This window comes from Anas platyrhynchos, chromosome 19, assembly GCF_047663525.1.
Source record: "Anas platyrhynchos isolate ZD024472 breed Pekin duck chromosome 19, IASCAAS_PekinDuck_T2T, whole genome shotgun sequence".
Taxonomy (NCBI): domain Eukaryota; kingdom Metazoa; phylum Chordata; class Aves; order Anseriformes; family Anatidae; genus Anas; species Anas platyrhynchos.
In genome coordinates this window covers 9,181,509-9,194,739 of record NC_092605.1, presented here as the reverse complement: position 1 = coordinate 9,194,739, position 13,231 = coordinate 9,181,509, and the positions used below count along the sequence as shown (strand labels likewise).

Here is a 13,231-nt window from a genome sequence, read left to right as displayed (position 1 = left end):
ATCTGGTTGCCTGCGATACAATTTGCAATTTCACTGTCTATCAAGCAGTGGACTGGTGTACTTGTTCTTATTTTTATATTAACTTTTATTTCTGTTTTCACTCCCTCTCAAGACCAGACTTTTTTTTTTTTTAAATGATGGGATTGTTGCTTTTTAAATTTTAATAAAATATTGTTAAACAGTTCCTAGATATCATTCATACTTTTCAGTTTAAATAATTTCTGATAGATTTGTCTTGTCTTTTTTTTAAAGCTATGTTAAAGTGATCCCTTCTAAAGTGCCAGATATATGCATTAGTATTTGGAGTATTGTTTTCTTTATATACAAATGGAATTGCTAAATTCACTTATGCCTATGAATCTACTTAAATTTAAACTGGTTTTCAGAATCACATCTACTTTGGAGTTCTTTTATGCTGGATGCACAGTTTTTCAGTTAGTAAATTTTGCAGTGTAATTCCAAGAACCCCATGATAGTGCTCTGCTCTAACTCATTTCTTTTCATTTCCTATCCACATCACCTCATTCCTCTGTGTCTATTGTGTTCCAGGTACCTGCTTTTACAACCGCTCATCTAGCTCCTTTTTTTTTAACTGACTTGTATAGCTTAAAAACAGTTCAGTCAATACTGGCTCTTTCTATCTTAAAATAACCATCCAGAAAGAGCTTCCTCTGGATCTGATTGCTATTACTTTCTCTGTAGGCATTTAGATAACGACTGTGTCTTTTGTGATGTACAGCACCAAGCACTTTGTGCTTCACAAGTAGATAATGACATAGTCCATTGAAGACTTAATTGCTTTGAGGAATTATTGATCTGTCTTGGCATAGCAGTTCTGTCAGAGCAGGACTCCTGCTTTCTTCTCTCTGAAGGTGTAGTACTTAGGGAAGGATGTTCCTCATGACACATTTCTGAGCACAATTATAGTAACTGGTCTCTTCTCTTGCTGCAGCTTGCTAAGTTTTCAGAGGACACTCTCAGCAGCTACACAGAGATGGTATCTTCTCAGGTACTACTATTATGAATTGTTTTCTTCCAGCTTCACTGCAGAACTTCATGATATCCTTCCCCTTCCTGTCTGAACTCCTGCTTGTTCCTAGACCTTTTTTTGCTTGTGCGAGTTGTCCATTGTCACTCACTTGCTGCTTTAATTTGCTGTGCATGCAGGTTGCATGTCTTCCTCCTACATCCTCCCATGTAAATGCTGCTCTAGTGACCATAAATCGAGGTGACTTTGATACTGAATCCAGCTTTGCTTTTCTGAATATTGCAGATGGTTTGAAATAAACTTTTTTCTGTCCTGAAGAAAGTGCCTCTTTCAAGTCCTCCTGTTCCAGGAGTAAAATAAACTTTTTATGGTCTGTGTCAGAAAGAAGCGACCTATTTTGCTTATACCAGAAACACCTTCAAGACAAAAGTAAAGAATAGTGAGGATGGGGGTCAGCACCAAGATCAAATGCAGAACGGGGAGCATAGGATGTTCATGCTAAAAGTCTGATCCTGTTTCAGAGGCTTCTTAATGAGCTTAAGAACATTACTAATGCTTCCAAATCTGGAACAAATAAACATTGAAAAGACCAGTTTTCAGGGGGAGGAACTGCATCTGGCCACTCTATAAATTGCATCACCCAGATTAAGCAGGTAGGTAGAGGAAAGACACTTTGCTGTCTAATCTGGCATTAAGATTCCCATTTCCATAAGGAGGCCGATGGAGTCCAGGAGTGATTAAAAATCCCTGGATATTATAAGAATCAATTTACGTCGTGTTGTTCCCAGCTACATAGGGGAGTGCACATGGATACATATGCTTTCTTTCCTGAATATTTTGTTGTTTTTCTATGCCAGTCCATTTGGCCGAGCTGTTTTTCAGGTATTAAAAATGGGATTTATTTGAGCAGACCTTCCCAGTTTAAAAGATCTGCTTCTTTCCTTTTTGTATCTATGTAACAAGTTTTCTTGCAAGAAACTGGTTTAAACAATAGTGGTTTTTTTTCTTTGTGATAGCTCGTGATTGTTTGCATTTGACCTTATGACTGTACTAACCCTGAGGATCTAAGGAACTAGATCTAAGGAGCTTTGGGGGGAAGTGCTCTTCAGTGACAGCATTCCAGAGCAACAGCTAAAAAGCAGAAAAATACCATTAAAATGCAAACCTGGCTTTGCTGGCTTTAGGAGTGCCCAGAGAAAAACATGTAGCTCTGGTGTTTGAACTGAGAGGCTTGCTCTGAAATGTTTTCATGTGGAAGATGTAGGCTGCCACTGTGACATTTTAATTTTGCAAAATATCTCCTTCCTTCTGCTTATTACCTCGTTGATTACAATTCATTTGTAATGATGCAGTAGTCAGGCCACCTTGGCTTCATATCCAACATCACTTCCTCAGTAAGTAACCTTGGGAAAGTCATTTTACCACACTGACTCTACTTACTCAATTTGCAGGGTGATGACCTTGATCTTAGGGCAGAGCATCCAATTCTTTGATCCAAGGAGACGAGGGTTAATTCAGGGAAAAATACCTAGAGGTAGCAGCTGATTCACTGCAAAAGAAATCCCTTCCAAATTCCTCCTGTGTTTTTGGATAGACAAAGGTAGTTTCAGTGAATTCTCAATTCAACAATCAGAATATTTCTTAGAATCCTTTGGAACGGGGAAGAAATGCCTTTCCCATGAGAACATCGGCGCCATATCAGTTAACTGGTTCCCACAGAGACCGATGTTTATCTTACAATGTATCACTGTGCCGAACCTGAAAGCAGGTTATGTCGTACTCCTTTTCTTCCTTCTCTCCCCTTGTCTTCTCTGAATGAGCCTTTAACTGGCTGATGTCCTCTGCTTCCCTTGGCAGGAAATGATACGCTGCATCTGGAGCCACTTCCTCTGTGTTTTAAAAGGCAAATCCCCAACTCTGAGCTTCACTTCCAGCTTGCTCCACAGCCTGGGATCTGTCACTGTGAGTATTGCTGGGTTGTCAGAAGGAGAAGCCCTGCATGGATGCTCCATTTGCATTGTTCATGCAGTCCTTCCCTGAGCATAGACTATTAGTAATCCGTAGAGACCTCTCAGGCACCTGTCTTTGTAGAAGAGCTTGTAACTGTCTTCTCCAAGCAGCACATTTACAGGCTGAAACAATAGTTAGAGATACTCTATGGCATCTAAAAGGATGTCTATGTTCCACAACCCTCTTCTGGTCCTGATATGGTAACTGCTGAAGCACATAACTGCTTTAACAGGTTCAGCAGTTGTTCCCTTCCCATGGTTTCCATGCCTAGTTTTGCAATATCCTTAGATAAAATTGGTATTAAACAACCTATCAATCCTATTAGAGCAGGGAAATCTCAGATTCTGCAGTTTCTTAAGACAGAAGGATGATGAAGATGATCTGTCATCCCATGTATTTATTCAACTTCATGGTATTTGCAACTGCATGTGACCACCAAGACACATTTTCACTGAGATTTTACTTTCTTGGGGGTATTGTGGGTTGTTCTAGGTGCTCTGCTGTGTAGACAAGCAGGGGATTCTCTCCTGGCCAAACCCCAGCCCAGAGACTGTTCTGTTCTTCAGTGGGAAGGTGGAACCACCACATGATAGCCATGAAGACCTGACTGATGAGCTGTCTACGCGGTCCTTCTGCCACCCTGAGATGGAAGAGGAGGTGAGGGACATGGAACCATGATGCAGTGTGTTGGCTCTAAGTACAGCATGACTGACATGCAGTGTAGTATTGCAGAGGGAGCTCTTTGCCAGCAGAGAACTCCCGTGGCTGTAATTCTATGCTTAAAAGATTAAGAAGCAGCAAGGATGAGATCCTCATCTACAGAAGCTGTAAAGCAGTGACTCTTCTTTCCTCTCTCTTCCCAGTTCAGTACATTTTGCTTATGAATTGACAGTGGTTCACGTTCAGCCACGGAATCAACACCGTTCATTTTGCTGGTTTCTTGCAGCCCCATGAAAGAGACGCTTTGCTCTCTGGCTCCCTGGCAGACGCAGTCCATGTGACCAATGAGCAAGAGAGGAACAACTGGGCTAGTGACCCTCCAAAGGCTCCCGACGCCCATGCCCACCGAAAGCCAAACAGCAGAAGCAAGCATCCCTCTGGGTCCAACGTGAGTTTTAGTAAGGACACAGAGGGTGGAGAGGAGGAGCATACTCAGGTAAGACATATAGAAGGGGCGTACAATTAGTCTGTTGTGGAGCTATAAGATAGAAAAGCCTGTAGAGTTTCCTCTTTTGGGAATTTAAATGGGGAATTCTCTGTAAGATTCTGTGCTCAAGCTGTATTCATTGTAACAACCACAATTTTCCTGTCTGATGGACCAGGTTGCTGGTGACACTGATGTGTTGGCTTGTGAGGCTGAAGATTTTGTGTGTGACTACCACCTTGAGATGCTGAGCCTGTCCCAGGACCAGCAGAACCCCTCCTGCATCCAGTTTGATGACTCCAACTGGCAGATGCACTTGAATTCCCTCAAGCCTCTGGGCCTGAACGTGCTGCTCAATCTCTGCAATGCCAGTGTGACAGAGCGTCTGTGTCGCTTCTCCGACCACCTCTGCAACATTGCCCTCCAGGAAACTCACAACGCCGTGCTGCCTGTCCATGTGCCCTGGGGCCTCTGTGAGCTTGCCAGGCTAATAGGTAAGGAGAAATTGGATGAACGGACACAAAGAAATCAGTGCTGCCAATAGGCACTTAATCCTTAGAAAGCACAAGGGAAATATTTTCCAATTTCTTGTTGCTGAGAAGGTGGAATTACAGAGCTGATTCTGCCCTTGTTGGGTTGCCAAAAGAGTCTATTAAAGAGGCTGCTTTTGGCAAGTTCAGACATTGTAGATTCTATCAAAGGAAAAAATTGTCATCAAAGATATTTCCAGCCAGCCCTGGCTAGACTTGGTGTTCTTCTGGCTCAAGTCTGACAATCTTATCTGGAGACAAGAACAGCTACTAAAGGATGGATGGCTGCCCTGTCTTTACCAGGATGCTTTACCAGGAGATTGGGTGTAAATGATGTGTAGTACCTCAGCTTTTTTTATGGATAGGAAAACCAAGGAATAGAAGAGGTAAAAGGTTAGAGGCAGCACTAGAATTAAAATGTGAAAGCTCTTGAACTCACTTCTATGCTTGTTCTTCAGTGTCACCGTTCCTTTCTTCAATGAACCAGAAGCATGGAAGCTCTGATTACTAGTAACATCTAGTCCTTTTGAATATTTTTCAATACAGATCTTGAACCATCTTGGTGCAGATGCACAGAGAGCACAACTTACCTATCTGTTTATGGGGTAATGTCAGAATGAGAGCAGGCAAGATGGATGGCAAAGAGGAGGAGAGGACCTTTCTTTTGTTTTGGTTACAGTCTCACTTTTCTCCTCCTTGCATTCATGTTTCAGGTTTCACACCAGGTGCTAAAGATCTTTTCAAGCAGGAGAACTATTTGGCCTTGTACCGCTTGCCAAGTGATGAGATGGTTAAGGAGACGATGCTGGGGAAGCTTTCATCAATTACCAAGAGGAGACCACCGCTGAGCCACATGATTAACCTGTTCGTGAAGGACACCACTACCAGTAAGGCTGCCTCTTTCTTTGGGCATCCAAAAAGGGGTTGGGAGATGTGCAGATGGGCATGGTGAGATCTTAAAGCACTTCAGCGAGATTTAAAAGCTTGTCTGTCAGAGCTCTTAGTCTCTTCTTAATATCTTAAATCGACTGAACCTGGCTCTCTGGAGTTGGCATATGTTCAATATTGAATCTGAAATATGGTTACTATGTTGGCCCCAAATTTACCAAGTAAACCGGCTTCTCTTACCCATTTCTTCTTAAATTTGTGCCCCATTTGCTGCTATCTTACCTTTGTGAGCAAGATTTTTTCTGATGCTAATTCTTTCTTAGTGTAGCTGAAAAACCTTTAATGTTGCCTCATTTCAACTCCTTATCCTCATTTTTAAACGGTTTAGTTCAGAGGCTGGAGCTCAGACGAATACATGTGTGACCTGGATTATGCTGTCTAGAGTAAATTCTAAGAGGAATTTTGTCAGTGAGGTTATTTAACCACTGGAACACCTCTCACATGAGAGTTTTGGCCCTTGAAAATTTCTAAAATGTGTGCAACCAGAAATAATGGATTATGCAGCTATTATGTGAAATCAAATGGCTGTATTTGCACAGAGTCGGAACAGATGATCCTACCTAACCTCTCCTGATTCAGTATTTGTGAATAAATCTTTGAATCCACCCACTCCCATGACATGCTGAAGTCAAAGGGAGATACATAAATTCTACAGCTGTAGCAGAAATAGGAGGTAGCTTATCTGCATGTTTCCTTACTATTCCGTTGAAGTATGTGCCTCACCATCTGGCAGCATTCATCCCAAAACCATAGTAACCACATGGAAATGAGGGGCTCACCAGCGTCCTTGGTGGAGTAAAATGGCTTGGTACTGTCTCTGTCTACCCTTGCTGCAGCTTCATTCTTAGATATATATATATATTTTTGTTTTGTCTTATTGGCTCATCTCTAGAGGCTTGGTTCTTCCTAACGAGTTCCAGCAGTCATAAATGGATACTTGTCCTCCCTGTCTGTTCATTAGCTTTCTCCCTTGAGAAGAAATCCTGGCCTTTAAGTTCGTGATTTAGGGAGGGAAGAGGCTGAGCTCACTTTGCTGGCAATGACAGCTGAACGAGCTCCCTCCATGCTATGGAGCATGCTGTCACTGTCACTTACCCCTTAGAGGGACTGTTATGTGGGACACTGTTGATGCTGAACGGGAATCCTATAGGAAACGGATTGCAGTTGCTGTCAGGCAGAAATGTAGGTATGTGCACGTGTGTGGTCATCTGCAAGTTCTTGCTCCGTGTCCAGGCCATAAATATTGCATGAATCGATGAACATGTTTTGTTTTCTCTTTCCCAACAAGGACTAACTGACTGCAGGACCAAGGTGGGAAGGATTAGGTGTTTATACAATAAAATTAACCAGAGCCCCACACAAGTACTCCTTTGTGTCCCTGAAACAGGCTCAGTCTTTCACACACAGCTCCTATTTGTCTTGGAGGTTTGTTATGCTGATAAACTTGGCGTGCAATGACTATTTATAGCAGAAAGCAGAGAGCTGCTGTGTTTTGGAAAATCCTCTGGTGTTCCTGAAGGTCCCTGCCTGATTTGTGCGAGTGGATATTCTTGGCTCTTGATTTTACCAGCTAGTGTGAGCATTCGCAGTCAGCAACAATGCCTCCAAGAGGCCTTGGGGCTCATTTTTCTTGGCAGTGATGTTTTTTTCATTAGATCAGCTTTGAAGCTGTTGGGGGCAAAGTCACAGAGCAGCTGGAGGAGGGAACCTAGACAGTGAAGTCTACGTGCGCGCAATGTTAATGTATCAGTGCAAATGAAAGGGAACAGGAAGGGTAGAGGGGAGACAGCCTGACACACTTTAACTCGTGTCCTGTGCCTGGGACCTGCATCAGACAAGCAGCATCACACACCTTCAGGAAACACTTAACACCTCAACCTACAAGAGGGAACGAACGATTTTAAGACTGTATTAAAAAGTAAAGTAGTGTAAGGAAAAAATAGGACAAGCTGTGAGATCTGTTGATTTTCAGTTCTTCCCTGATCACAACGTGAGTTGTTTTTTAGTATGCTTTGCTGAACTTTTGACCCATCCCTATTTAACTCACTTTCAGGACCCTTTGTGGAAAAGGCTGCTACCTAATGCTGCCGGTCACGCTGTTAAATTATCTTCTCTGCTTGAAAAGAAGCTATTCAGGAATGGCTGTTACCCTTTAGATTCACTTCTGGCCCAGTGCTTTCCGTTTCAAGCAGACTTTGACCCTGTAGACTCATCACCGGTGTTGATACTCTCATGAGAACGAGCACACAAGAATATATTTTCTTCTTCCATTGGATGCAGGAGCAGGATTTTTCATCACCTTCTGTAGGACTGGGATTAACACAACATAAGGAAAGAATAGGAGCTGACTACCTGGGTCACATTTTATCACAGCCTTGTTTGAATTCCCAGTTGGACACAAATAGCAGCTGAACACATACATATCATCCAGTCTTGAATAATTTCTTGACAGGGACTGAAGACTTTCAACAGAGGAATGTGCGTACCTGGAGTGGATCAAGGCAGTTGGTGGGAGCACTGTTTTGACAAATAAAGGAGCAGTTGTTATGAGAACTCTTGCCTGGGATCCTGTATGGGTGATGCTGACTCATTCCATATTCCATACCATGTTCTTCCGTATTTCAGGCACTGAACAGATGTTTTCTCATGGGACAGCTGACATCATCCTTGAGGCCTGCACAGACTTTTGGGATGGTACCGATATCTACCCCCTCTCTGGCTCTGACAGGTGGGCAGCTTTGTCATTTGGTGCATTCAGGAACTGCTGCAAAATTGCAGAGGGAACGCGGCCACTCTATTAAAATTCCCTTTACTGATGCTTATGCTATTTAATAGAAGCTTGAAGTAGGTTATGAACATAAGCTGTCTCTGCTTATAATTATTATAATCATAGCAGTGCAAGAGATTAGATGTCAAGAAGTAATCTGTACCATATCTGTTAACATATTAGCCTCTTAGAAGTGGAGCCTGACTGTACCATGTAGCAGGACAATGGATTATAATCGGATCATTCGATGGTGGCAAGAAATTATTTTCTTATTCAAGAAATATCTTACATGAAATGCAAAGTGATCAATTCTGCCTACCATTGACACCTTTAAACCAGTCCTCCACAATGCATCACACCCATTTAGGCCTGTTGTAGCTGTCCAGCATCTGACAGCGTCTGTTGCACATTTTTCTATAGGCTAAATTTCTGTTCTTTGTAGCAGAGCAGACAAACCAGTAATACTTAGTTTCACTGAATGTCAGCAAGTTGTTCTTCTAAGTCTGCTAATCCTCAGGTGTAAGAAAACTCCCACTAGAACTTTTTGGAGTATTTATCATTTTGGAACCCAATGAAAAATCCCATGTATAGTTGTTTGTTACTTTTGTGAGCTCAACAGAGAGAAGGAACTTCACACTATTCTAGTGACTGAGTGTGGACTTGAAATACAGCTCCTAGGACCCAAACTTTGAAAGGGGATAGGAGAAGAGTCTGTTGCTGTAACTACCTCTGCCATAGTTACTATCATCATGTTATTTCCTTCCATGGTGTCTGTCTCACTACAGATAACCTCACTCTGATTAATTCAGTTTCTGCTGCCATGCAGTGAACTTCCTTAGACTCATGTGGCAATCATAGAGGACGTCAATAAGAGCATTCAGAGTACTGTGTTCATACTCATCTGTCTGATGAACAACCAGCAATGTTCATCACCGCCCCTGTTGGAACACTGCCCTACTCCTCACAGAATACATTTTTCCACCTACCCAGTTGGTGACTTCTGCACTGAACTATAGCTGGGATACAGTCAGAAACACAGCACGTTTCTGCTAACTTTGGTCTTTGTCTCTTCCACATAGGAAGAAGGTGTTAGATTTCTACCAGCGGGCCTGCCTCTCAGGATACTGTTCTGCCTTTGCATATAAGCCAATGCATTGTGCCTTGTCCTCCCAGCTCAACGGCAAGTGCATAGAGCTGGTGCAGGTCCCTGGGCAGAGTGCCATCTTCACATGCTGTGATCTCCCTGGGACAACCCCCATCAAACAGAGCAGTCGGAGGAATAGTTGGAGCTCTGATGGTATGTATGTTCTGTTCTGCATGTAATAAAGTCTGCTACTAGGCCAGGTGCTTTCTTTCTGATCAGTCCAGAAGTATAAGAACACTTTCATTCAGAGCAGCAGATGCAAACTGAGAACTAAGGGTTTCTAAAGTAGATGCTTTTCCAGAGGAAGTAATGATTTAGCAGCTGGTAAGTATGTTTCTAGCGTAGCTATTGAAGCTTGCAGAGTTCTTCTACTTGTGGGAAGTCTGTTTCTTAAAGCAGGCAACTGAGAGTCAAGAGTTCTGAGTATTTCGACACTTTGTTATTTGACTAAGTTTTTGGAAATCACATATGCTGTGTTTTCTTCAAAGGAACTAGATGTATGATGGTATGTGACTACTCTCCCTTGATAGATTTGGTTGCTGTGCTGAAGGATATGATTCCCAGTAGATGTAGATTGTACATCTCCAGAACAGCAATGGAAACCGAGAAATAAGCACATACCATTGTATAACTTCAGGAGACTCTTGTAAGACCAGCGTTAATCTCTTTCTGCCTTGGTCTCCCATACTGTAAAATGTAAGTAATAGGGTTTCCAACAGCTTTGAGGCAGTGGTGACTCTTTTCAAAACCCTTTTCAGTCTTGCCTGTGGCAAACTTTGCAGCTGTGGGAAGTATTTCATTATTTTGCTCCTCATGTTGTGTTAAGCTCCCATTCACCACAGGCTGATGTGGTGATGGTGAAGGAAATCTGACAAAGAGCATTCGCAGGCTCTTTGGGAGTGCCTGCAATGGCTCTGGAGGGAACAGTTCCCTGCATCAGCCCCTCATACTCTGATGCCTCTCTGCCTCAGCCAGACTCATCATGTTTAAGCACAGTATGAGGTGTTTAAAAAGCACATGTGAACATTATGCTGCACACATCCTCTACCTTTCTGCCCCAGTTCTTTGTGACTGATCCCTGTCTTCTGTTTTTGTCTTTTTCCTTTCCATGCTGTCTATTTCGTACTTGTACACTTGGTCACATGTGCGGGGATGTTCTGAAACTGCCTCTGTGACTGGGTATGCTGGGACAAATGGATGTCTTCAATTTTCCTTCTGTATGTGTGTACCTGCATGTTTCTGTGTGCCTGGGCACTGCGTCCCTGGGTATTACCATGGTGGACTCTCCCACCGTGGGTCCTGTTGTCTGATGCACATGTGGCCACTTGTCTCTGTGATTGCGTGTTGTTTGCATGCCTGAAGAAGGGATTGGGGAAGTGATGGAGAAGGAGGACTGTATCCAGGCTCTGAGCGGACAGATCTTCATGGGAATGGTCTCATCTCAGTATCAGGCCCGTCTTGACATTGTCCGCCTCATTGATGGATTGGTCAATGCCTGCATTCGTTTTGTCTACTTCTCCCTGGAAGATGAGCTCAAAAGCAAGGTAAGCTGTCTTTGCTGAACTCCCTGAACTTGCATGTCCCTGCCTTGTCTGTCTGGAGAGTTTAGCTCCAGTGCCATCTAAGGTTAATCTGATTCAGCTAGCCTAGTGGGTCCAGTAGGTACCTACACTCTGATACGACATTGTCTGCAATACTCTGACCTTGATAGGTACACTCAACTCTTTTGTCTGCTCTCCTGTAGGTGTTTGCTGAGAAGATGGGTCTTGAGACTGGCTGGAATTGTCACATATCCTTAACGCCCAACGGTGACGTGCCTGGTTCAGAGATCCCTCCCTCTAGCCCCAGCCATGCTGGCTCCCTGCACGATGACCTACATCAGGGTGAGAGAACTGCGCCTAAACCACTTTGAATGCCACGCGTTGCCCGGATGGTTCTTTTAAACCCGTTCATAGGGTCCTGTGTCCTCACCAGATACCTGATCCTACAGAGCTTTGAGCACAAAGCTGGATGGGCCTGAGGTGTGTGTATGTGTGAGTGAGAGAGCCTTACATTTACAGCATTCCTACCCAGTCAGTACTGCAGTTGTTGGAAACAAACATCTTTCTGTGCACCAGCTGCCATGATTTTACAACTGCTTATTATCACTTTTGGTTCTTGCTGAGGCCCTGGTCAAGCCACTGAGGGTCAGTCTCTTACCTGTGCATTGCTCTTCTCTTTAAGTGGGATTTCATCTCTCTCTTCTTTCCCTAGAAAAAGAAAGAACAGAACAGATAAACGATTGTGCCTCAAAGCAGAGACTATGCTTACATATCTACCTCTGAGCAGATTAGTCATCTAAAAATATTGCATTTTAGATGACTGAGGAGGATCTAAGCTTTGCTAACCTAGAAAAATCAAGCTTCACGCTTCCTGGCTTCTGCAGTGCCACGTGAATATACCATGTGGGTGGCACAGGAGTGGCAGAGGCCAGTTTGTGCTTATTGTTTGTGATGTTTCTCTGTGCTCCAGTTTCTCGAGATGATGTGGAGGGGCTCCTGCTGATGGAAGAGGAAGGGCACTCAGATCTCATCAGCTTTCAGCCAACAGACAGTGATATCCCCAGCTTCTTGGAGGACTGTAACAGGGTGAGGTCCCCTTTCCTTACACACTTTGCGTTGTTGTCAAGTCAACAGTGTAACAGCATCTCAGAGGGAATTCCTTTTTCAAGAAAATTGATTGACTGGTTCGTGACTGGTTCACATCCTCATCTTTCTCCTCCCACTTGCAGCTTCACAGTAGCCTTGAGAAGCTCATCTCAGTCCATCTGGGTCCCCTTCCCATGTGCTGGGCAGGAATGGGGAACATCCCCACATTCCACGCAAACAGAAGAAACTTTCTTCCCCACCCATGAGCAGTATTAGGTGCTGACCAGCAGTCAGAGTGTGGGACATGCTCTTCTTGCCTCACAGAACACAGACATTCTCAGCAGAGAATACAGAAATATCAGAGAAAGACAAGTTAAAAAAAAAAAATCTATTAGGCCTGTGTTTAGGAAGGAAAAAACATTCTTTTTGCTGCGTGTTATGGCTGCAATTGAAACAATGGATAGGTGGTGGGAGACAACCCGTATTCTCCAACTAGTTTCTCCACACAGGTAAAACTTCCTCAGAAATCCCTGAGCATGGTTTTATGATGCTGATCTTACAAACCCAGAGGGAGAGCACAGCCAGCCTGCCATGGCAGTGGAGAACTTTAGTAGAAGACTTCTTAAAATGGCTTGGGAAAGCCAGGTTTTGTCTGCAGGGGCATCAGTTTATATCTGATCTTGAAGTTGCAGTCTGGGAATTCTAACTTAAGCAGTTCCTTGCTAACTGCCTCCCTCACACACACACTCCTGCTTAGTCTCCTCTTTGTCTTTTTTTTCAGGCCAAACTTCCACGAGGGATCCACCAAGTGAGACCCCACCTGCAAAACATAGACAACGTGCCTTTGCTGGTGCCCCTCTTCACAGACTGCACCCCAGAAAGTAAGTAGCACAAAGCCTGGGTCTGTCCTCATGGATACATTCCCCATCCTTATGCTCTGGCTCATCTGGGTGTGGACATGGGTCAAGGGAAAGGGAAAAGTCCAGAAATGCAGACGGGCATTTTGGTAGTAACGGCCCTCTATTGCTACCTGCGGGGAGGCAACCTTTACTTCAGTACAACTGTTCCTTAGC

The 13,231-nt window shown here is 43.6% G+C and overlaps 1 protein-coding gene across 9 annotated transcripts in view; it reads left to right on the top strand.

The window, feature by feature from the left end:
• Window positions 1-13,231, top strand: part of TMEM94 (transmembrane protein 94) — a 50,246-nt gene that overhangs the window by 27,475 nt on the left and 9,540 nt on the right. For 6 of the 9 annotated variants that reach the window (XM_027471487.3, XM_027471488.3, XM_072025848.1 and 3 more), the window contains 12 exons: window positions 953-1,009; window positions 2,846-2,950; window positions 3,491-3,655; window positions 3,945-4,154; window positions 4,321-4,636; window positions 5,386-5,559; window positions 8,246-8,348; window positions 9,467-9,684; window positions 10,894-11,075; window positions 11,276-11,414; window positions 12,043-12,158; window positions 12,940-13,039. In XM_027471487.3, coding sequence (XP_027327288.1) covers window positions 953-1,009; window positions 2,846-2,950; window positions 3,491-3,655; window positions 3,945-4,154; window positions 4,321-4,636; window positions 5,386-5,559; window positions 8,246-8,348; window positions 9,467-9,684; window positions 10,894-11,075; window positions 11,276-11,414; window positions 12,043-12,158; window positions 12,940-13,039 — 1,885 coding nt within the window. The remainder of the gene's footprint in view (window positions 1-952; window positions 1,010-2,845; window positions 2,951-3,490; window positions 3,656-3,944; window positions 4,155-4,320; window positions 4,637-5,385; window positions 5,560-8,245; window positions 8,349-9,466; window positions 9,685-10,893; window positions 11,076-11,275; window positions 11,415-12,042; window positions 12,159-12,939; window positions 13,040-13,231) is intronic. The other 3 variants (XM_072025849.1, XM_021267150.4, XM_021267148.4) reach the window with 2 other exon arrangements.